At 45.1% G+C, this 24,691-nt stretch overlaps 3 protein-coding genes across 4 annotated transcripts in view; 2 read left to right on the top strand and 1 right to left on the bottom strand.

Annotated features, from left to right (window-relative positions):
- Positions 1–10,519, top strand: part of LOC109468773 (adenomatous polyposis coli protein-like) — a 64,897-nt gene extending 54,378 nt beyond the window's left edge. For both annotated transcript variants that reach the window (XM_019767099.1, XM_019767098.1), the window contains one exon: positions 1,288–10,519. In XM_019767099.1, coding sequence (XP_019622658.1) covers positions 1,288–9,029 — 7,742 coding nt within the window. In that variant the 3' untranslated portion in view covers positions 9,030–10,519. The remainder of the gene's footprint in view (positions 1–1,287) is intronic.
- Positions 10,520–10,638: 119 nt separating this feature from the next.
- LOC109469012 (signal recognition particle 19 kDa protein-like) lies at positions 10,639–14,875 on the bottom strand. The gene is made up of 5 exons (XM_019767401.1): positions 14,779–14,875; positions 14,334–14,409; positions 13,824–13,895; positions 13,223–13,334; positions 10,639–11,399 (listed from the first exon to the last, which is right to left on the bottom strand). Exons 1-5 carry the CDS (start codon positions 14,811–14,813, stop codon positions 11,269–11,271), a joined length of 426 nt encoding a protein of 141 aa, XP_019622960.1. The 5' UTR covers positions 14,814–14,875; the 3' UTR covers positions 10,639–11,268.
- Positions 14,876–16,757: 1,882 nt separating this feature from the next.
- On the top strand, positions 16,758–24,447 carry LOC109468450 (protein CROWDED NUCLEI 2-like). The gene is made up of 10 exons (XM_019766693.1): positions 16,758–16,919; positions 17,520–17,641; positions 18,147–18,264; positions 18,600–18,773; positions 19,739–19,846; positions 20,563–20,673; positions 21,491–21,643; positions 22,373–22,455; positions 23,376–23,541; positions 24,331–24,447. Exons 1-10 carry the CDS (start codon positions 16,758–16,760, stop codon positions 24,445–24,447), a joined length of 1,314 nt encoding a protein of 437 aa, XP_019622252.1.
- Positions 24,448–24,691: the final 244 nt, after the last annotated feature.

The raw sequence follows: 24,691 nt of genomic DNA, 5'->3' as shown, positions 1-24,691 counted from the left end.
GCAGGATCCATTTGCCAAACAGTTACCATTTGCCACCTGTTAGGCTGGCATAAAACAAAGTTACCAGTGCAAAAAAAAGAGCCCAATAAAAATGCCTAAAAACACACCAAGAATAAGCCAAAGCCTAAACTTCAGCTTGGAGAGTATATTGTTGCCACTTTTTTGACAAAGGGATTTGGTTGGAATCCTATGTCTACAATCTATTTGTCACAGTACTGTTTGGGATTGTTGTCCTTTGGAGCTAACCTGTTTTAAGTCCTGCATTTAAAAGGAAGCCAAAGCTCAGCTTTTACAGCAGACACCAGACTTACAGATAACTTACAGATAACAGTAGGGATATAGATATAGTTACAGTAGGGATATGCCTCTATGTGAGTCGACCAAAAGCCCACATTGTTATTGTACAGTCAGTCATGTTTGTTTTTGGATTCCAAACTCATTCAGCCTGAGGGGATGTCACCTTTGGTGACTCCTCGTGTCTCTGCTGTGGCAAAGTTGACATTTAAGACAACAGTAAGCTGATAATGAGGACTTAATGAAGCGTTTTATTGCAAAGATATTGCAGAGGTCTTCTGTGATTGCAGAAAACGCCTTGAACAGTAGTGAAAGCTCCTTTTGTGTACTTTAACACAAACCACAACATTCGGGAAGTGTTTCTCTCAGGACATGATAATAAATGGAAAGGAAATTTCACCCAAGCGGGGCCCAGATCAGTGAGGGTTTTCAGTGTGCTAACGAACTATTATATCATGCTCGTAGTTTGCATGTAAGGTGTTTGCTTCAAGTTGATTAAGCTGTAAGTGTTCACATTCTTTCCAACGAACAAATGAACTTGTTGACCTAAGATTCTGAACTAAAAGTCACTTTCCAAGTAACTGCAAGGGTTGTTATTGTCATGAATATTTAGAAACTTGGGGCTTTCAATTGAGGACTTAATGTCCTGTGGTTCATGTCTAACAGATTTTATAATTAATTTTGAAAATATTTCCCAAGTTGTGTAAAACATTTAAAATATTCATGGTGAGAAATATGATTTTTGTACCATTTTTTTCCGTGTTGATTATGATCTAACAACATCTCTCTTGTCATGACTGTGTTATTGTTTAGAAATGTATTGTATTGTTTAGGCTTTTATTTGTCTTTAGTTATAGACTTCAAAATTTCAAAATACTCCCCTAGTCATGTAGAAGTTTGGAAAAACTTGTAGTGTAGTATATGATAAGTCTCATAATTTTTTCTGTGTTAATTATGATCGCTAACAACATCTCTCTTGTTGTGCATTTCTAGGAGGTCTGCACGCGGTAGCCGAGCTGTTACAGGTGGACCACGAGATAAACGGCGACACGTTGGACCAGTACAGTATCACCATCCGCCGCTACGCAGGCATGACTCTCACCAACCTCACCTTCGGGGACGGGGTCAACAAGGCCACGCTCTGCTCCATGAAGAGCTTCATGCGAGCGCTCGTGTCTCAGCTCAAGTCGAACAGCGAAGAACTTCGGCAGGTCACGGCGAGCGTGTTACGTAATTTATCGTGGAGAGCCGACCCGGGGAGCAAGAAGACTCTCCGAGAGATCGGCTCTGTCGTGATGTTAACAAGAGCGGCGATGGAGGTGAAGAAGGAGGCAACGTTGAAGAGTATATTGAGTGCTTTGTGGAACTTGTCGGCACATTGCACCGAGAACAAGGCCGACATCTGTGCTGTGCAGACAGCGCTTGCCTTCCTCGTCAGCACACTGTCGTACAAAAGCCAGTCGAACAGTCTGGCCATTATTGAGAACGGCGGAGGGATTCTGAGAAACGTGTCGAGCCACATCGCAACGCGCGAGGACTACAGACAGGTCCTTAGAGACCACAACTGTCTGCAGATTTTGTTAGACCAGCTTCGATCGCACAGCTTGACTATTGTTAGCAACGCCTGCGGCACGCTGTGGAACTTGTCCGCTCGCTGTGCAAAGGACCAGGAAATGCTGTGGGAACAGGGAGCAGTGAGCATGCTGAAAAATCTCATCAACTCCAAGCACAAGATGATCGCCATGGGGAGCCAGGCTGCGCTACGAAACCTCATGCAAGCACGCCCAGCGGTTTATCGCAACTTGCAAGATTCCTCGAGCAAAACGAACTCGCCCGGTTTGCACGTTCGCAAAATGAAAGCCCTGGAGGCAGAAATTGACCCGACGTTGACGGAAACCTGCGAAAACGTGGACAACTTAAGTCCGAAAGGTAGCCCCAGGAGGGGTAGCAATGAGGCAGTGTCCTCACCTCTCACAAAACGAGGAACTCTGAGGGATTTCTCCCCCACGTACGGGGATGGGCCAGCCCGGTTGTCCTTACGGCGAAACATGCAGAGATTTGACAGCCACGAGAGTCTGTGCAGTAACAGTAGCAACACTTTTCCCCGCAGTTGGCGCTCGCAGTCGGAAGAACGGGACTTCATTCGTGGTCGTGAAAGACACAGCTCCGGCACAAGCCGGTCCCGAGACTCCTCCCCACAGTACAGCTCCCACTCCTTAGAACGAACAAGAGATGGCACCAAGCCCAAATCTCGCACTGCAATACAGATCGCAAAGGTGGTAGAGGAAGTGTCGGGACACTCGATTTCAAGCGGTACAGAAGAGTCGCACGATGGCTCGCAGTCTGAGAACACATGTCCTCGGTCAAACTCTGCCACGTTTGATCACAGATCACATATCCCCATCGCCTCTGGTGCTACTAGATCTCAGTCCTTCAGCCAAGAGAGAAGAGACTACTTAAAAATGCACAGACGGCCGTCCAATGATAGTCTGAATAGTATAAACAGCGACATTTACCCCATGAGTCCAAACCTGAAGTACCCGTACCCTAAAGCCTCCATGGACCATTCCTACTCAGAAGAAAGTGCCCTGAACTCTGAAAAGGGGGGTAAGATGAGCAAGTATCCTGCCGAGCTGAGGAGAAAGATCGAAATCCAGGTGGAGAACTTTAACAAGATGGACAACACAGACATGGACACACCCATTAACTTTAGTCTGAAGTATTCAGACGAGGCATTAACACCAGGTCGACGGAGTCCTACTGTAGAGGAAATGTGCAGAAGAGAACAGGAGAACGAAGGAGGATGTGAGGAACCAATAGGAGCTGCAGGAATGGAAAATGGGAATCACGGAAGCTTCGTGGATGCTCACGCCACTGTGAGTATACGTAGCGACATTCCCAACAAGTACAGACTGACCTACAGCCAGTCCGATCTCGGGGGGGACGACGAACCAACCAACTTCTCTCTACGCTACACCGAAGACACTGACGGTGATCACAACGATCATGACAGTGGTGGAGAGTACTGTACAAAGTGTAAACCACCTCAGAACACTGGCAGACAACCTGAAACTCCAACCGGTGCAGGAATGGGGTACAGGGAAGGCAGCCCCAAGTTCCCGAACAGTGTAAGAAATATGTACCAAGGGCAAGGAGCGAATGAAGGCGAGAAGTCGTCTAGTGCACCAGGAAAGTTCTCCAGTCCAAGAATGCAGAGACACCACCAGTCTCAACTGAACAGTCAGGTTCCTGTGTCAACATGTCCAAATCACGCATCACAAGGGGGTAGGCCACAGCCTCTGTTTGTCAGTAGAAACAACTTCTCCCTACCCAAGGACACTAATGTACAGGCTGGGAGTAACATGTCACCCAGAGGGCCCAGGGATAGCCCACGCAACAGCAAGGCTGTCCATCCTCCCACAGCTGCATTCCAGCAAGGCGGTGATCAGATGCGAAATTCTTCCCAGGTGAACCCTAACCAACCAGCAGCAGCCAGCCCCCTGCCGTCTCAGTGGAAAGTTCACAATCTCCACGACGACCCACAAACGTTTGCGGAGGAAGGCACCCCTCTCTGCTTCTCAAGGGTGAGCTCTCTCAGCTCTCTGCACAGTGAAGAAGCCGATGATGCGAAAGGAGAGGAAGAAATGAGCCCCGAGAAGGAGGGCCCTCAGGAAAACTTCCAAGAAGACGAGGAGGAAAGTTCTGCCACAGGTCGGACTGAACTGTCCAACCACGACTCTGAACCAGAGGTTGAACCAGAAGACGAGAGTCCGACATATCACCAAGGAGGCCAGGATGAAGAACTCGAGTCTCCAGAGGGATACAAGGACGCACAAACACCTCCTGAACCCAAAAGCACCGAACCTGGCAGCCCAAATCCCATCGGTTGCGAGGAGACGCCACTCGTGTTCAGTCGCTCCAGCTCTCTCAGTTCCCTCAGTAGTTGTGAGATGAAGTCCATCTCCAGTTCTGTTGCCAGCGAGTTTCCGAGCCATCGGGCTAGTGAAGTCGTCAGTCCTAGCGATCTACCTGATAGCCCCAGTCAGTCTATGCCACAGAGCCCCCGGCACAAGAAGAAACTGCTGACTGAGCTAGGAATCCGGCGCAGCACCCCCCAAGGACGGCATGCATCCCAACCCAGCTCAAGGCAAGTCAAGGGAAGCCCTTCCCATTCTGTGGCACACGTACCCACCTCTCAGGCGTGCGAAGATGCTCCGATATCCTTCGTAACTGAAGGAACCCCTCTGAACTTCTCCTGTTCCACAAGTCTGAGCTCTCTAACAGTAGACGAGCCGCACATCAACAAGGATGTAGACATGAGAAGAACGAGACGGCAACTGGAGCCTGTCAAAGACGAAGAGGAGGTTGAGGATGACGTGAAAGAAAGGAAGGTTCAGAGGGAGAGAAGCGTAGAGGAAGAAAACGCGCATCGTGAAAGTTTTATTGCGTCGGAAGCAGATGAAAAACTGCTGGATGAAATCATCAGTGCTGCCATGCCCAAGAACAGTGCTTCTGGGAGGGATGCGAGAATTCTGGCAAACGCGAAGAAGCTTCTGAACAACCAGGCGGGGAAATCGTCCGGCAGAGACACGCCGAAGTCCCACACGTCTTCGAGATACGGAGGGCAGGAGGACACGATGAGGAGGTACAACACCGAGGACACCCCGCTCAACCGCTCCAACGCCACATCACTGAGCGACCTGAGCCTGATGTCGGGAATGGAGACAGGCGCCCGCGGGGAGGCCCAGGGCGAGTCTGAAGAACATGAACAGATGAGCCCAGAGGATCTCATGAAGTCTGAGTCCAGCTCCATGCTGGATGGCCAGGCAGAGGAGCTTCTAGCAGAGTGTATCAACTCTGCCATGCCCACGAAGAGCAGCAGGCCACCCCGACGCAGACAGATCCCTCAGCCCAGCTCTGGTCACCTGAAAAAAGGCTCCATGCTGCCTGTAAGGTCCAAGCCTGTTGCGAAGGTGCCTGCAGGGCAGAATAATCAGCTACGTGGTGCTGCAGGCATGGTGTCCCCCAAAGCAAGGCTTCAACCTCATACAAACAAGCTTAGCTCTGCACAGCCTTTCACACATAACACAGGTAGCGCCCCATCAAGACCGTTTTCCAACGAAGACTCCGTAAGGTGCTACAAGGAAGAGGGGACTCCCTTAAACTTCTCCACAGCCACTTCCCTCAGCGATTTGACCATAGACTCCCCGGACGGTGTGTCAGAGAGAGGGGGTGCAAGCAACAAAATGAACAGCCAGCCGTTGCAGACAAGTAGCAGCACCCCTCTGGCAACAGCTGTCCCTCAGCCCAACCATCCGCGGCAGATCCCTATCAGAGGGCCGATGTCCAAAGGTAGCTCACCATACGATACCCCTCACACCTATAACGTGGAAGGCACTCCGCTTTGCTTCTCTAGAAATGACTCCTTGAGTTCACTAAGCTGTGACGAAGACGTCAGCTTCCAAAAAGAGAGGCAAGAGATGAAACAGGAGTTGAACAATTCCAGGGATGGAGCGGCTGGGGAGAGAGGTGCAACTCCAAACAACATGCAAGAGGGCGCCTCTGCACAGAAACAGAGCCTGAAAAATGCAGCTCGACAGAACAAGACCGGCCAGTCTCCCTCAGGAATCCCGCACAACCTCAAACTTGTCGGACAGAACAAAGCCATGCAGAACAGAATGGTTGAGGGTCAGAACAGACCACAGGTACAGAGAAACACACCAGAACAGGCTTCCTGTCAAAACAACAACTCAGCAGAGGCTAATAACAATACCACACAGCCACAGAGTGCGTGGAAGAAGCACGGTAATGCCGTGGGTGGCGCGTACACGAGTAACTTTGCACGGCCTGAGAAGAACAAAGACACAAACTTACGCAAACCGTCGGAAGAAGTTCCGGTGAAGTATTACGTCGAGGACACTCCCGTGTGCTTCTCACGAAATTCTTCACTCAGCTCTCTGGACAGTGACATGGAAGAAGAGAACGACAGGCCAGCCAATCAGGAAGCTGCTTCTAATCATGTGGCCTCTGGCCAACCAGAGGAAGTAGCAGCCTCTGAAGAAGGCAGAAACAGAGAAGTTGCTCGCACCTTCCAAGTAGAGGACACACCAATTTGCTTCTCAAGAAATAGCTCCTTGAGCTCCTTAAGCATTGACTCAGAAGGAGAAGAAGCTCTGTTAAAGGAGTGTATCAGCTCAGGGCAACCCAAACACAGTCAGATCACCCGAGCAAAGAGGAGAACAGACTCGTCTCAACCTCCAGCTGCTTCACAAGAACCGGCATCTTCTCACCAGGCAAAGAAAGGGAAAACTTCCGGCAAAAGCGCAAAACAGAACGCGTACGAGAAAGGAGTCCCGAATGGTTCTTCTTCTCCGAGTCCATCGCCTAAGGAGTCCCCCGCCCTCCCACCAGCGTCGCCTCTGACTGTAGAAAACCTTCGCCTTCTGAACGGGAACGCTGAACGCCCAGAAGTTCCCGCAGACATCCCTTCAGACTCCTCAAACCGCTCCCTTCCCAGCGACTCGGAAATGAAACACCCGGCACGACCCAGGATAGTCAAACCCACTGATAAAGACTCAATGGAGGCAAAAAGAAAGGAAGAGTCGGCAAAGTCTGTCAAGGGGAAGAAAAAGGTGTACAAAAGCCCCATGTCTCGTATGAAAACTGACAGCCCCAGAGCAAAAGAAAAGTCATTTGTGATATCTAGGGAAAGCCCTGCTACTCCAAGAGAAAAATCATTTGTGGTTTCGAAAGAAAAGTCGTTCATCATTTCATCCGGTAAGCCAGCCGGCAGTACCCCTTCTAAATCACCAGCAAGGCCAAGTACAACAGTTAGTCCACCGGGAAGAACTACTCAAAAGAATGTGGTTTCCAGAAGTCCTGCTGCTAAGGAGCAGGGGTCGAGGTCGACCAGGTTGTCCTCTCCGAAAACAAGTCCTCGCACTGGTGTGACGTCGAGAACGCCGCCCAAAGCTTCTCAACCACCAAAAGCTCAGACTCCGCAGCAGAGAAGGATGGAAGCAGGAAGGGGGAAAGAGATGGCAGGCAAACGTGTGGAAAGCCCTCGTGGCCGCCCAGGTGCACAGAGTAAGGTTCCATCCGGTGTACGGTCGCCGGCGAAAATGTCTCCTCTCAAACAACTGGGAAGGAAAGGCTCGGCAGAAGGGGACAGGCCAGCACTTGTGAAACAGTCCACCTTTGTAAAAGACGCCCCGACCCCGTCTTTGCAGAAACAGATGGAACAGGCAGCAAAAAACGACGCTAGCCAGCTGAAGAAGGAGGCAGCTGGTAGCAAGAAGGCACCGAAGAAGGCTCCTTCTAGTGAGTCGCTAAGGGAGATGAGAGGAAAGCCGACACAAAGAGCTACCCCTCAAAAGACTCAGTCGATCGACTCATTAGTTAAGAGCACTCGCGCCGGGTCACCCCACCTCCGCGGCCCCCCCAAAATGCCTTCTGCTGACTCCATCAGAGGGACGAAGTCAACTCCGAAAAAGTCTTTCTCTCGGGCGGAATCTACAGAGTCTTTGAAAAGTAACTCATCAGCAGCCTCCAAATCTAGCAGGTCTAGTGGTAAAAAGGGGCCGTTGTCAAAAGTCGGGGCCGCAAAAGAACCGTGGAAAAGGTCGCTAAACAACTTCCTCTCTCACGGTGAGGAAAAATCAGGCACCAGTGCGAAGCAAGCTTTGGAGAATCGCGAAAAACAAGACCCAAAACCCAAAATGACAAGAAGCGGTACACTGGTGTTGTCAAAGGGGCCGGAAAATGAGTCTAAACCAGCTTCAAGGGCAAACTCCTGGAGGAAGATTCCATCTGCAATAGGAGGGGACATCAGTACCGAACAACTGAGCCTCAAAACGTCCAGTACCTTCAGTATCAGCCCCAATAGTGCACACGTCAAAGGGCCGCTGGAAGAACAGGTGCAACAGCAAGTCACAGAGCCAGACAGCGACAGTGGGGACAGCCCAGATGAGGAAGAAGACCATCTCGCTGTGCTGGAAGCAGAGTTAGAAACAGAAGTTAATGAGGAGGCTGAGATTTCTATCGAAAATGAAACATTCGTGGAGCTGGACAGTCCAACAAGGTCTACAGCAAGTAGCGAGTTTACCATCTCAATAGAGGAAAAGACTGTGACTAGGAACATACAAGTGTCGGGGAGAGCCGGTAAGGCAGGGAGTGGGGCGGATACACCTGATGATATTGAGGATATCTGGGTCCGAAGGGATGAAGGGTTCGAGAACATCGTACAGCAAGAAGCGCTACTGTTAGCGCAGGAGCTGGAACAGATGGCGCTGGAACGGTTAGACCAGGAGAGTGAAGGAGAAGCAGAAACACTGGAGGAAACGGAGAAAGGGAATGAGAGAGAGGAAGCAGAGAGAGATAGTTCTGGGGAAGGAAGGAAGCAGCAGTCGGGAGGGATGGGGTTTAGGAAGAGTCCGAACTGCTCGCCTGCGGATTCAGACAGACCCGAGGGGCTCCCGTTTGGACGATCGCGAACACCGCCGCTGAATAGCAGTAAGAACTCGTCCCCATCCTCTGGCAACTCAGCTACAGCCCTGGTGTCACCGTTCAACTATAGTCCACCCAAACACGACAGGGAGGCAGCCGGGAGGACCTCCAGGATTCCCATGGCAACGGTCGCCAGGGGCAGCCCCACCCAGCAACGGCAGAGGAAGGGCCCGGGAGAGTCCACTTCAGAGGGGAGCGAGAAGGCAACTTACCTTGTCACATCTGTCTGAGGTTTCAGTGGCGGGCTGTGACAAGGCAAATTGCCTTCAAGTTGTCAGGATTCTGAAGTTTAAGAACTTAATGGACATTGATAGCGACTCTCTAGTAGATAAAGTCATGAATGGTTCAGTTCTCAAACCTACAGATAATGACGCTCCATGTATGGCAAACCAAGACTCTCTGACAAAATCGTAATGTTTGTCAATAATGTGCTTGAGTTGAAAGTTCAGATTGTAGTGCAGTGAATGCAATGCAACATTACTGTCACACAAAACGCAATCACTTGAAGCTGAAATTTTGCAATGATGTTTATAGTATTTCATAAGGTCACACCAGAATCTACCTGTATCAAATTAAAGTTTTGACTTCCCTGCAATGTTTGTACAGTATTATTAGAGCTGCTTATTGTAGTTAGCTCCTGAAGGACAACAGTATGTTTATGTAAATGCTGGAAGTATTATGCATTTGACAAGAAGCCACAACAGATAGCAGATGACATGACAGTTTTTTTGTACGTTTATTACGAAGAAGTGTAGAGCACTGTTTAGTTGGAGACTTGTCCATATGAAAAGAACAGGATGCAAATATTTAGGGGTTTGTACATAACCCAGATTCTTTGTGTCAAAATTCAGTGAATCTCCTTTTGGTTTCTACATATTTTGTACTCAACATTCACATATCTTGTGAATTAAAATAGCATTTCCTACAAAAAAAGCTCTCAGATTTCTAGTTTGAAAAATGTCTGTATGTAGACTTGTATTCCATCACCCCTAGATGAGTCTTTGTATGTCTGCAAAAAAATGATATTCACTCAAGAACGCGACGTCTCACATGTGCCTGTTAGAACCACTTTTAATTCCTCTTGCAAATATACAATGTAGATAGACTGCTTTGCTACGAGATAGTTCGGATAGAACTGATGCAATTGTGCCAATCATGTATTAAATCAGCGCTTTTCTGGGAAAACAAGATAAGGTGGCAAGACTAGGTCTACAGTAGCCTTGTACAAGTATTTGCTTCAATATATCTTCATGTGAAGAAGTAAGAAAGTCTTTAAAAAATCCCTTTTTTCTTGATGTCTTGCCTCCCTACTTTGTTTTTCTCTGAAATAGCCAAATTTACAAGAAATCATGAAAAAAAAATCATGATGACAAAAATTATCTGTAAGAATGTGGAAAAAATATAGCATGATTCCCTATATGTACTGCATTTTTTGTTTCTCCCGCTCCCTTTTGTATGATTTTTTGTTGAGATTATTTTCCTATGATGCTATATGTACATTTTGCTGGTGTCGGACACATTTGACTGACTGTAAGAAGAGGAAACAAAGTTGTTGTATGTATGTTGTCTGTACAGTCTACCATGTTCTGGACATATAACTTATTGTCGCAGCAATATAATAAAAATGCTCATTTGAACATTCTCCTGTTCTTTCGTTTATAGATTCCTTAGGTTTATAAGAACTTATAACAAAGAGGCTGTTTAGGTCAGCAAATCTATTCCAGTCATAAACTGGAATGATAGTGTATGAGAATTTGCATGTGGAATTGAAGGGGATATGAATTCACATTTGGAACGACTCTCAGTACTAAGAAATAATATACCACAGCACAAGAAAAATCACATGTAGAATGGTAATATTTTATTTGCCAAAACTTAGGTACTTTCATCATAGCCATACTTCCATGTAGTCTTGTTCAGAGGTCAACGTTAACGTACTACTTCAAAATACCAGCTTTGAAAGACAGAAAGTTAGATTTTGCGAAGCTGAATGAAGGATTACAAGTATGAATGAAATTGTATGAAATCTCGGAATAATTTAACTAAACTAAAGCAAGTCGTTTTTACATTGCGGAAGACATAACAGATCTTTAAAAAGTTAGGACAAATCATTAAATGGCCACAGCCTTAGCAGACAGTCTATAGCAGGGCTGGAAATACATGTACTGGGTGCACCTAGCTGCACCTAAATATTTTCATAGGTTTACATAATACTAGTATGTTAAATGTGTAGTACCGGTAGTATACAGCATATTCGTAAATTCTAAGTGTCAGAAACAATAAAATTAATGTAGAAGTACTTTTTCTGTAGAAATCAAGCATTTCCTAACATTCTACTTATTTTACCTTATATGGTGCACCCCAATATTTTTTGTGCACCCAATTTTTTGCACCTATTCCCAAAAATTAATTTCAAGCCCTGTATAGTGACAAAAGATATATTTTAGAAGCCAAGATTTGGTGCTGTTTCTATCTCTTCCCCTTCTTCTTCCCTTTCTTGCCCTTGTCACCACCTTGCTGTGAAGAAGCGCCCCCTGACGCGTGCACCCGGGTCTTCAGCTTGGGAATGGTTTCTGCTACATACAGGTACACTGACTTCCCTGAAGTAAACAAGAATGTAAAACTATAGTAAAACGTTGAACTTTATTCCAACACACAATTACACAGAGATCAAATTATCCTGATGAAGGCGACACTGGTTGCTGAAAATTCGATCTCTGTGCATCTGTGTGTTGGAATAAAGTTCAATGTTTCACTATGAGTATGATTACTACCAACACAGATGAACTTTCATGATAAGAATGTATGACATGGTATCACTATCACTGCAAAAATGATTCTACACTGAAGGATATGTACTTAATATGTTGTAAATTGGTATCCCATCAGTTACAACTACAATGTATATACATCATTATTACATGTATGTATATTGCACTCTTGTAATGGCTACTAGCACGGTGTAATTTAAAAGTGTTCAGGTACAGGCTCACACCTGAATGTTTGGTGTAGCATCCACTACTTTTAGTCAGTGACTTGCAAAATCTGTAGTTAAACAGGTATTATCATATAGCCGGGTGGCGTAGACCAATCAGAGGCCTCCGTTACCCGTGCTTTATTCTCCGATAAACCATGGCTCAGCCGTGCGTTATTCTCCATAAACCATGGGTGAAACCATAATGATATAGGGGTACACAGCTCTTTCTGTTAATATTCATAGCAGTTTCCTGGTCAGACAAAATTATGTTTTTTTTTAAGCTTCATATAAACTAAAATGTGTGTGAGTATGAAATGTATATGTAAATAGATAGAATTTGAACGGGAGAGCAAAAACCATACTTATTTTGACACCCCTACAAAAAGTGGTATCGCCCACATCACCTGACTTATTTTTTTTGGTCCGCCATCTTGCCTTCTTGTGTCATGGAGAGTTTGCCTAATTTCTACATGGAAGAGATAACAGACGCGGATTTAGATGAGATATTTGGACCCATGGAGGTCGAGGAACAGACGCTGGAAGCTACACCGGAGACAGAGGTCAGCAGGGTGCGTTTCGCGTGTCTGAACGAACAACAACTTGTGCTACAAGTCGGTACCGTACGAACGTGTTGATTTTTGCCCTCCCCCATCTTTGTTATCAATTGGAATTGGCAGACGCCAGCTGAGTTGGACGCCAGGCAGAGCGCGTCTGTGAGCGGCTGTGATTCATGCCGTCCGCCATCCCGCTCCCTTATCTCGAGTATTTCCTGTCTGTGCTTTCGTATAGTTCCCGTTACCCACCAACAAGTCAGTGTAGGGTTCCCGTTCTTCCTGTGCAGACGACAGAGCTCCTGTAGGGTGAGTTTTGTGCTACAAGTCGGTACCGTACGAACGTGTTGATTTTTGCCCTCCCCCATCTTTGTTATCAATATTTTTTTCCGCGGGACGCGTGTAAAGTTGTAAACTATATTTATTGTAAAATGATCTCCATATTTATTTTAAAGTACAAACCATGATTATAATATTTTGGAATGTATTGTTATGTAAATATTAAAGGTTTAATGTTTTGAACAGGAATTGTGTTGATTCATTGTGTCAGTTTGGATAGGCTATATGATAATAACGTTAATGCACCGCCTTTTCCTCGGTGTATATGGTGTCATAAATGCATGGTCAGCTGCTATAACCACCTCATAAACCACCTCGTTCGCTTCGCTCACTCGGTGGTTTATTCGGTGGTTATAGCAGCTGACCATGCATTTATGACACCATATACACCTCGGGGCGGTGCATTAACCCTTTATTAATTTATAAAACATAGATGCATACGAGTTACCTTGTAATTAGGAAAACTTGTAAATAGTGCTTTAGATTCAAAATGTGTAAACCATTAGCCAGTGTGGCAGTTCTAGTGTAAGTTGCGTACAACAATACATGTACTTACTGTTGGGATACTTGACGTTTACAGGTGAGCCGTCATCATTCTTCAGCTGAACTCTGATCCGACCTCGTAAGTTCTGGTCTCTGTGGAACAGTTCTCTGCCGTACGCTTTGTTCTGCAGGTTTTTGAAAAAAAAAGTGAAGGGAATGACAGTGTTAGTACAAGGAATAACAGCAAACAACACGTAATGTTACCTGGAGTTATTTCAATGCCATGAATTTCACTGATTTTCTCTCAGGAATGTACTAATAATATGCTTTAATGTGCCCACTGCTCTTCTACCTCTTTCATTTTGAGGCAGCTGCTTTCAACTAGCAGAAGATTCTGCTGCCTTTTTGTGGCTAATACAAGATGGGGTTCACCAGGCCTCTATCCAGGAAAGTCATGTAAAGTGCCTTAACCATGGGCACAAGATTGGTGACATGACAGGGTTCAAACCCAGGACCTCTTTGTTCCGAGCTGAACACTCTGTCATTATGCCACACGACCCCACACCTCTTACTAGTAACTCATAACTCTAAACACTGCAAATGCCTCCTTCCCCCCTCTACCATCAGCATTCCTTGATCTGAAATGACTTTACAGTATCACTCCTACAACTCACCTCTAGTACAATGTTGAAGCCTCCAGCCTGTAGCACATCTCTGATCTCTGTAGCTGTGGGGTTGTCTACTCCCTGGGTGGGAACATCGGTGTGACACGTTTTGATACAACTTGGAGATCTTTAATAGTACCTAATGGTCACAGATTGCATTAATGTTCAGAGGGCACATTATACTTAAGTAAAAGTCTTAACATTATATTGTAATACTTTTGGGGGTTTATACTATAAATCATAGACACTATACCTACTGACCCGGCCAATGGGTCTAGATCTTTTAGCCGAATCGTTACAATGTTGACGGGTAAACTCAGAACTGGTGCCCGGGTTTGGCGTGGATTCGATCCCCGGCCCGGGACCAGGAGTGTCTTTCTGTTTCTACCCTTATTCTTACAATATTTCACACTAACAAATGATGTATTAATATACACATGTATTAAGTGATTCTATCATCAAATTATGTCCCATTCTAAATTACAATCTAAATGGCAAACAAACTCAGAAGTCGCCTACCTTCTCCTGTGCGATTCTCCTGCCTTGTGGGATGGTTTTCCGACTGTTGATGTACGCAGGATAGATACAGATGAACCTGGGGGAGGGGGCAGAAAAATAATTTAGAACTTTAGTTTTCCGATCGTCTTGTCCTCTACAATACAGAGAAGAAAATCCAAACTAGAAAAAAATTATGACATTGGAACAGCAACAAACGTAATAGATTGGTGTATAATTTTACAGACAAGGAGCAATCGAGACAAGTAGACACAAACGTATGTTGAGTTGCCCCCCTCCCTCTTGAGCTCTACCATATGGCCGAACAACTCGCGTAGTTCTACCATCAACCATCCGGCTTGGCGTTATTTTACTATAATTACCATGAAGCAAAACTTCTTGTGAAAGTCTCACACCGGTTTAACTCGTCTACGATCACGGCATAAGTCAGAAAAGCGAACTTTTTTACCTGTCTTTATCGCTGAAAGGTTTTTCCAGCGCCATCTTGGATCCCAGAACGTGTCTGATAGGAAGAAACCACTGCAAAGTAGGGGGAGCTAGGGTTCTGCAGTACCGCGAAATACCGCGAGGTAGCGCGCCTGACACGTCACAAACTTTGTTAGCGCCTTGGTGACGTCACAGAACACCCGTTCTAGCATTAGGGCATTCCAACCTGAGTTAGCGGTTTGCAGTACACCAGGCAACATGTCTACAGTCAGACGGGTACGTTTTCAGTTTATTTCACTCCATGTTTTACTCAACAGCAGCTTGTCCTCATAGTATTTTGTTGTGCTTGCTTTGTACCCAATATGTGCCAATTCCTCTTTATATCATATGTGTTTCTCTAACTTCTCTGTCTAAAACTCAGGAGGATGCCACTCAGGCTACTAACGGGGGGTGCCCTAATTCCGTGCTATGTTCCATGCAAACGCACAGACCTTTGGTAATAGATTATCTGACCAAAAACCCGCACAACATGAGATATAATATTGACAGATAAAGATCACAACGATTAAAGCTGCACAGCTGTGTATTTCACTTGAGTGTAGCGGCTTGCACCCAATCGTAATGGTTCACGAAACGCACGGCAGTTTTTTGGTCATTTTGCCGGTGGAACGTTCTATCGCAACAGGGGTGCCCTAATTCCGACCTAGTGTTTAACACAGGTCAATCTGAGAAGAGAGTTTAGAAAAAATAATACACAAATTATGACTAAAACAATCTACAAATGTTTTCTGTCCCAAACAATTCCTCTTTTTACGATTACGCGACTTGCTCCAAAGTGGCTGTTTGAAAAGCAAAACCTGCATTTTTGACACGCTCGTCAACCCCCGAACAAGCGTCGAATTCACACAGATTTTTCACTCGTCTGTTGTCGGAGTGTAGGAACTAAAACAAACTTTGTGAGATTGCCGATATCAACACAAAAACATAGTCCATTCTTGTGATTATTTTTAGGCACGTGCTCCCATGCATAACGCCGCAACAAGGATTTTTCAAACTAGTTCGGTATTAGGGATGGGTCGGAATTAGGGCACCCCCCGTTACTGTTTTTCAACAAAGGAAATAACAAGCAACAAGGGCTTCTAGTCTTCTTCTGAGACACACTGCCTCCAGCTCTATCCACCTATTCACCCTATTCCTTCTTTCCTTCCTTCCTTCCTTCCTTCCTTAGTTCATCCATCCATCCATCCATTCATTCATTCATATCCCTCATTCCTTCCTTCCTTCAGTCATTCCTTCGTTAATTCCTTCCTTCATTCATTTTTTAATTCCTTGCTTCCTTCCTTCATTCATTCCTTCATTTCTTCCTTCATTCATTCCTTCCCTCACTCTTCCGTCCCCACGTGCAGATGTCGGAGAATGCGAGCGCCCATGCTGTGGATGGTTCTGACTCGGAGGAGGAGGACCCCCTGCATTCCTTCATTCCTTCAGTCATTCCTTCCTTCATTCATCCATCCATTCATTTGTTCATCCATTCATTCATTCCTTCCCTCCCTCTTCCCTCCCCCCGTGCAGATGTCGGAGAATGCGAGCGCCCATGCGGTGGATGGTTCTGATTCTTCGGAGGAGGACCCCCCTCAATTCATCCATCCATTCATTCATTCATTCATATACCTCATTCCTTCCTTCATTAATTCCTTCCTTCCTTCCTTCCTTCACTCACTCGCTCACTCACTCACTCACTCACTCACTCACTCCACTTACTCACTCACTCACTCACTCACTCACTCCCTCCCTCCCTCTTCCCTCCCCATGTGCAGATGTCGGAGAATGCGAGCGCCCATGCAGTGGATGGTTCAGACTCGGAGGAGAAAGACCCCCCTCAATTCATCCATCCATCCATCCATTCATTCATTCATATCCCTTATTCCTTCATTCATCCATCCATTCATTTGTTCATCCATTCATTCATTCCTTCCCTCACTCTCCCATCCCCCCGTGCAGATGTCGAAGAATGCGAGCGCCCACGCGGTGGATGGTTCAGACTCGGAGGAGGAAGACCCCCCACAGAGGTTCCTGCTGGGCAGGCTGAAGGACAACCTGAACGTGCGCCGTCATCATCGCGCCGCGCACGCAGGGCTCAAACGCAGGATGGGCTTCTGGAAGGTACATCCTACGTTTATGTTGTTGTCCTTGTTTAATGTCTAATATCTATAGACGTGGTCTCTTGGTGCTGGTTCGTGCATGGTTCAGTTCAGAGTCAATTGTCTCTCTTGGTGCCAGGCTCATACTTGTGTGTTACTCTCCAAATATTAAAGCCATTTGTTTGTTTGTCTGTTTGTTTGTTTGTTTGTTTGTTTGTCACCCAAAGAAAAGTTGACAAAATAGAAAGCCTGATGCCTAAAACCTTTGAAACAGGAATAACCTCTGCTTGGAGAGGAGGTAAATTATAGTCATTCGTAAGGCTTTTGTTTTGGCAACACCACAGTGGCAGAGCCAGTACCTGAAAATGAATGGAAGTGACAATAAAGGAAAATAAACTCAAGTGACAGTAAGGAAAATGAACACAACAGTAATGAAAAGATCGAGTACATTGAAAACCAAAAGAAAACCAAAACAGAAGCGAGGATTTGAACACAAAATAAACTCACTGCCTCATCTACAGTGTACTATGACTTCAGGCTGAAGCAATGGAAATCATATCAAATGTTCATGGATGTGATGACTATGAAAACTGCTAATTCTTCCTGCTGACTCCTCCTCTAGATGGGCCAGTGCCGGTACACCTCTAGTGGCAGTGAGCGGTACTACAGCGGCACACACTGGGACGTGGAAATAGAGATCACAGAGGACTTGGACCGCAAAGAGTCCGGCATAGCTGTGGACAAGTACGCTTCCTTTTGTTCTAGAACATCTTTGTTCCTTACTTTGGGATTGCTAGCCTCCTCATCTGAGACTTTAAAAAGCAATTATTATGAACTCGTATGCCATAAAAAAAACACATTTTTAAACCCAAAAAAGTCTTCTAATGTGGCTAGGGTTCCTCTGCTTTTCTTCACCTGCCTCTCCTGTGTTTCTTTCTTCTTTTTTTTTTAAATACAATGCTTAAATGTTCATACACTTATACAGACATATGTATATATATAAGCTAATTAAGTGTATCTGTATCGATATAGCCAGTATAACCGCCCTTCAGCATAACTCTACTCGCAGGCACACTATGATTTATATATGCCTTTGTTGTTTATCTTTCTTTCTCTGTTCTTTGTCCATATAAACTTTTGATGATGTACATGTACAATAAATCAGCAACAAATAAAAAAAACCTGCTGATTTTTTTCCAAGGACTTTTTAAATGTGAATGATGTATAGAATCGATGTCTTGACTTCCAGGCAGATGGACAGAGAGAAAGAGAGGCGGATGGAGGAGGAAGAGGCGGTGAAGCTGCTCGCTGACTTCGTCCTGGCGCCGCTCAGGGAGGAGATCATGAAGGTGCTGACAGAAAGTGAGGTCAGAAAAAGCTCTTTTTTTCGCCTTCTTTTAGGCGTATATTACCAATGGCACATCTCTCTCTCTTGCACAACTGTATGTGTGGCCTGATCTCCAAGCAGATCCTAGGGTCTCAAATATAAAGTATCAAATTGTCCAGGCAGTACCCAATTGGCCAGAGAGGGTCCATGCGCAACCCAAGTTGGAGGTAGCTACAAAACAACGGGCCATATATCAAAAACCCACAATATCATTCCCCCACAACCTCTGCTTGGAGAGTATGTGTGGCCCAAGGACTTTGCACCATGTGTGTTGCAGTTTACCGATGTTTTACTAGATGGTGCTGTTGATTGCAGGTGGAGATGCAGCATGAACAGGAGGACCAGAAGCAGCAGGCGTGTCAGCTCCTCTCTGATGCGCAGGCAGAACTGGTGCACAAGGTCCGTGGACAGGAGGTGGAGGACGAGTGTGAGGATGAGAGAAACAGGCGGGAAAACATCATGGACGCTCTCATGGGGAAGAAAGGGAAGGTGAGACGCTTTCACATGCCCGTAGAAAGGGACATTCTGAAGAGCCCACACACAAATGCTCTAAGGTCCACTTTTTACCTAAATGTCCAAGGTTTTTCTTTAAAAGGTGGACTGATTTGTATCACCAGCGGGACTGGAAGCTTATTTGTCTCAGATTTTTCCTTTGAAGTTCTCTGAAAAACGCAGAAAATGCATATAAGATTTTATGTCTACCTTCATAGAAGGGAAATATAGTGTTTAGGTCAGTTTCTTCTGAAGGTAAAGATTATGTATTGTTCTGGATACAACAAGGGCATCCTATAGACAATACTTGTCCTTGGTGCTGAATAGATAAGTGCCACATTGATCATAATGGTATTGTCCTGTCCTTGGTGCTGATTGGACGGTACTTAGTCAAATATACACTCAGACATGTCCCTCGTTACCTGGCTTCTTACAGGCTTCATACAGGCAGGAACTTTAACAAGCTACATTTAGGAGATAGACTGTTTTGTTGCCAATATTCCTCTATTATGATAGTCACTCGAATCAAAGTGTTTTAGATCAGTAACAGCGTGCTTTTGTATAGTCACTGGAGTAAGTATTTATCATTTGACAGAGGTATTAATGTAATGTGGCTCTTTGTCTTACTAGATGTCAATAGATTCTTTTATATGACAAGTGTAGAATGTATGTTTTCAACCTCAGTAGTTTGGCAGGGGAAGGACGAAACTTATTATTTAGGTGGTGCAGGATATGGTGCCTCATGTGCATAAATCATCGCTACCTTTGTAGGTTGCTCTTATATATGTGTTAACGATTCTGTTAGTTCGTAAGTGATGCTGAAGAAGAGTGGTGGATGTCACTCGAAACGTCTGGATATTATTCTCTGTAATTTTTCCAGTAGTAGAGTTTGAATTTCCATTGCCTCACCAAACACAATGTATTGTGTTATTTTGATACTATAACCATCCTGTTCTTCCCAGATGGTGCGTACGGACAGCTTCACGGACCTGCTGAAGTCCCTGTCTGAGACAGACGACAAAATGGCGGAAGTACAAGACCAGCTGATGGGGGCGTTCTACCGCATGGAGGTTAGTACAGCTTAGCAGTTGGGAAGGTGGACATGTAGCCTGGTTACCAAATCTATTATAGCTCCAGAGTCCTACAGCCTCTCCACAAGTAAATGGGTTTATTTGCAAATTGACATAAAACTAGAACAACATTGCAGCCTAATAATACATGTACAAAAGGCTGAATTACGTAGTTTTAGGGAACACACAAAATATCATTAATATTTACAAACATAACAAAGTAGCAGAGAGGATGTAGGACTCGGGAGCTATAATAGGTTTGGTAACCAGGCTAGTTGTCTTGTGGTTAGGGTTGTTAAATTAGAAACAGAAGGGTCTGGATTCCAATCATCTCTGGCAAGTCTCATGCCCCTAGGATAGGTACTTCATTCCCTTGACAAATATTTTAAACCGTACACTATGCACAAGAAAAAGTTAGGGGAGCTTTAGAGTCTGTCTCTTCATCAACCCGGCAAACTGTCTGACAACTCTTTTTTTTCACTCCTCTCACTGTTAAAACTGAGTACCTAGCGTCAGTTAGGATTGTAGAGTCAGAGTGATTGTTTGCAGTAGAGACTAGTCCACTAGTAACACTGTATGTTCAGTTTCCATATTCCATACATGCTGAATGCTTAGCAGAGAAGGGTGTGCGTGTGTGGAATCTTTGTAAAGTCCTTCTTAGGACTCAATGAGCTATATAGACGATGCTAAATACTAGTATTCAATTGTTTTCTCAGGATGATGACCAGCAAGAAGAAGAAGAATTAAAGGACATTTTCAAAGGAATGCAGTCTGACCTGGTACATGAGCTTGAGCACGTGTCCGGTGGAATCCGCTCACAAGTCCATGTAAGACCATCTCTCTAGTCAGGTTTTGGTTTTCGCATTTTCCCTTTGACATTAGGCACCCACTCCAGACCAATTTCCAGCTAGCCTGGTATCCAAACATGCTATAGCTGCCAAGTCTCTTTCGTCTTGTCCGTAAATATTTGTCTATTTTAGCTGCAAAAGAGTCTACAGCTAATAGGTTTGGATACCAGGCTTCTGGGACCTAATTTCCTGTGTCTTTTTGTGGTCTGTGGTTATGTAATCCCCAACCAACTTGCTGTCACACAATAACAGTATGGACACACAAACAAACATACACGCAATACCTTAGTTTTCACAAACCTAACTTCTTGTGTCTGACCTTTTGTGGTTTGTATAGTTGTATTTCCCAACCAACTCGCTGTCACTCAACTGTACACAAACAAACAAACAAACAAACACACACACACAATGCCTTGGTTTTCACAAAGATAAAGACATGTATGTAATTGTCTACAGTCTGATCCTTTGCAAATCGTCACACGTCATGTGCATTTCATAGTAAATGAGATTGTGCCCATCTCCGTTTCAATTGCCCAGGGCCACACACAACAGTGCAATCACTAAGGCTAGGGGCAAGTCCACTGGTAGTGGTGTGTGTTTAACTCCCAGTCTCTTTCCCAAATGCTGAGTGCTAAGCAGAGAAAGCAGCATGTACATGATTTTTAAAGTCTTTTGAATGACTCCACTGGGGATCAAACTCGCAACTCACAAGGCAAGGCAAGCACCACTTGGCCATTGCACCAGTCCAATTTTTGAAGTACCTGAGATATTAATCTATATGTTTGTCTGTCTGTAGACGGAGAGCGAGCGTAAGGACATCTTGTTTGAGTCTCACAATCTGTACAACAAAGAGGCGGCGCCGTCGGAGCTGGTGGAGTCCCGAGGGAAGGTGTTTGACTCCATGGAGGGCGTCACGGAGGAGATGATGAGGCTCTACGCAGGCGTACAGGTTAGGGATTTATAAACATATTGTTTTTGCTACATATTGTTTTTTTCTTCTTCTTCCATTCCAAAAACTGACCTGGCCAATGACCTGATTTGTTTATGTCTCTCACCATGGTAATTGGTGTTGGGCTACATAATGTTGCAATTTTATAGTAGGAGGGATTTATACTCCTGTCTCCACATATATGAATGTATTTGAGTAAGAATTAACAGAGCAGGCCATATGCTAAGGTAAACATTATGCATTTGCTTTGCAAATGTTATCTTTCTAGTTGTTTATTTATCTTGTCAACAATTGTGTAGTCAGCATTTCAGTCAAGCTTGACTCAATACAGAACGTACAAACAGATAGCTGATTATCCATTAGTCATACATGATCACACATACTATTGGGTAAGTAATTTAGGTAATGCTTAGAGTCCACATTTCCAAACCAGTTCCCTCCCAGGCTGTTTCTTCATCAAATCAAGATTATACGTAAATAGTGCTAATGATTAAGTTTCTTAACTGTTTTGTGCTTTCCATAAGAAATTGTTACTCAAGCAACTGGATAGATTTTTTTGTTGCCTTTTTTATGATGATGATACTTTTCGTTCCCGCACACTGCCTAGCCAGGCCCCTGGATGAGACTTGGGACATTAGCATTAGATGGATTCTCTATTAAGCTATATATGGTTTGAAAGGGTTGCTTGTGAAGTGACAGTAACTGTTGGGTTTGTTTGACACCCTGTAGATGGACCTGGGGCAGAAGCAGGAGAAAGCAGAGTTCCAGACGCGCACGGCTCACGCCTCTGCCATGCAGGAAATCACCAAAAGGTGAGATTAAACAATGTTTAGAGTTAAAACTTTAGATCCAACACTTTCTTTGTGTTGTGTTCTCACGGCAAAAACACCACCTGTATCAGCTACATATAGCGATGAGAAACTCTAGTCAGAAGCTCTGAGGAAGGTGTCTGGTAGACACTGAAGCGTAAGCTAGGTAAGACAAGTTTGGTTGTGTAAAAGAGAACTCCAGCTATATCTGGCCTTCTGGCCTCCCCCGCCTCCTTGCAGTCAGTAGGGGTAAATAGGCACATGAAATAGGACTTGGGCAGCTCCCAACCTTCTGAAGCAATGTAAACGAATACAGTCAAACCTGCTCTTAGTAGCCACTCAAGGGACTTAGGCTACTAAAAATGATTGGCTGGTGCAGATAGGGTTGGTCATCTGAATGATTGGCACATGTACACATATCTGGTAAATACTCTGTAACAGTGGGGGGTTTATAGGCGCTACCAACAGATCCGGCAAACGGGTCTAGACCTCTTAGCGGAGAGGTTAGAGTGTCTGACTGGGGCCCGGGAGGTTGTGGGTTCGAACCCCGGCCCGGGACCAGTGGGGTTTTTACTGTCTCCTCCTGTTTCTTACGGTGGTTCCCACACTGGCCCTGGGAGTTCTGGCAAAGAGTGCCGCTCCAGGGATGTCGAATTCGGAAGATTCGAGGACGAATCTTGAAAAGAAAAGGGGGAGTAGTGTAACAGTGGGGGTTTATAGGGGCTACCAACAGATCCGGCAAACGGGTCTAGACCTTTTAGTGGAGAGGTTAGAGTGTCTGACTGTGGCCCGGGAGGTCGTGGGTTCGAACCCCGGCCTGGGACCAGTGGGTTTTTACGGCTCCTCCTGTTTCTTACAACTCTACTAACCTGATGAAACTATTTTATATGTGTTGACATGTGTTATGATTCACATTTCTGCAGGAGCCTGAAGCAGCAGGTTCACCGTGCGATGGCTCAGGAGCGAGCGAGGCGGATCCGAGAGGCAATGGAGCAGGCACGACACCCCGACCCCGGCAGGTGCCTGCTGCGCGAGACGGTCGCTAAGGTGCAGGAGGAGATGCTCATCAAGAAGTTCCACGGCAGAAAGGTGGGTGTGTCATGTAGCTTCCTCTTCAGGCCTCCGGGCAGGTGGGAGTTCTGATCCTGAGTTTTGTACCCACCAAAACTCTTAGACAAAACACAGTATCAAAACTCCCACCCGCCGGAGGCCTGCACAGGAGGCTAAGAAAGGTGGTCACGTTGCTGGCCTGGGTGCCATCTTCTGTTCCACTGAAGAAAGGTACATCTTGCAAGAAATCCCCTTTTTATACCCTGAAGTCATGACAAATATGTCTCAACATTGGGTTTCAAAAGAGTCTCCAAGCATTCAGATCTTTTGGTCGCTGCAAGATAGACAAATTGGCAAGACAGTAATATCAGTATCAAGTGTGGATTTACTTTCTTAAGGCCATGTTCATTTAATTATATAGATGACATCCTCTGGGAATCCCAGAACTGATGCGAGCATGCGAAGAAAAAAAAGTTTGGCAAAAAAAGTTTCCTTGACATTATGAAATCTATGTGCCCATAAAAGTTGAACAAATGGCTATACAGAGTATGGTATGGCAAATGATAATACTAGACTCTTCATTTTCATTTCTTCACATTTTCTTCTTTTCCTGACTTGATTTGGCATTCTGTGACATTAGTATCTCTCATTTTGTACGATTTGCAGTATGGTCAAAAATTCATGCGCGCGGATGTCATCCATACTGTTTGCTCTAGTCGGCTGTAACTCACAGTCTAAATTGCATATTCCTCCATACAAAGCAATTTTAGACTTCTAAATGTATGAAACATCATATAGACAGCTAAATCAGATGCTTGAATCCGCCAGGTGGCGTTCCGTGAACCGGAGCAGAGTCCGTACAGCGAGGAGGAAAGCGATCAGGACCGGATGTTACGGAATATCCGCCTCAGCGCCCGCCGAAAGTCCTGCGCTGTGGCAAACTGACCTTGGCAGTAAGAAAGGTTGCGAACAAGAGACGTTAAACTGTGAAAATCAAGGGACAACAGATCTGCACTCTTTCAGAAAGTTTTTATTAGTACTATCAAGATGATGGCTACATTATTTGAGACAACTAGGCACCAAAAAAGACACATCTATAATTCCATTCTATAAGACAACGTAGCTCATCTTAACTTTATACTCAAACCCTTTAAAAAATAACAGGGCACAGTCTGAAATGTCATTCATG

The sequence above is a fragment of the Branchiostoma belcheri genome, unplaced genomic scaffold (assembly GCF_001625305.1).
Source record: "Branchiostoma belcheri isolate BF01 breed outbred unplaced genomic scaffold, Haploidv18h27 scaffold2, whole genome shotgun sequence".
NCBI classification, from domain to species: Eukaryota; Metazoa; Chordata; class Leptocardii; order Amphioxiformes; family Branchiostomatidae; genus Branchiostoma; species Branchiostoma belcheri.
The sequence above is the reverse complement of the archived record's forward strand: the minus strand, read 5'-3'. Positions and strand labels throughout refer to the sequence as shown.

Bases quoted from the DNA above. Each gene is read 5' to 3' on its own strand.
- LOC109469012 (XM_019767401.1), bottom strand. From the start codon at position 14,813: ATGGCGCTGGAAAAACCTTTCAGCGATAAAGACAG. The intron at 14,410-14,778 runs GTAAAAAAGTTC...CCCCTCCCCCAG, and splicing joins CCTTTCAGCGATAAAGACAG to GTTCATCTGTATCTATCCTG. The intron at 13,335-13,823 runs GTGAGTTGTAGG...AAAAACCTGCAG, and splicing joins GCTTCAACATTGTACTAGAG to AACAAAGCGTACGGCAGAGA.
- LOC109468450 (XM_019766693.1), top strand. From the start codon at position 16,758: ATGTCGAAGAATGCGAGCGCCCACGCGGTGGATGGTTCAGACTCGGAG. The intron at 16,920-17,519 runs GTACATCCTACG...CTCCTCCTCTAG, and splicing joins GCAGGATGGGCTTCTGGAAG to ATGGGCCAGTGCCGGTACAC. The intron at 22,456-23,375 runs GTGAGATTAAAC...ACATTTCTGCAG, and splicing joins ATGCAGGAAATCACCAAAAG to GAGCCTGAAGCAGCAGGTTC.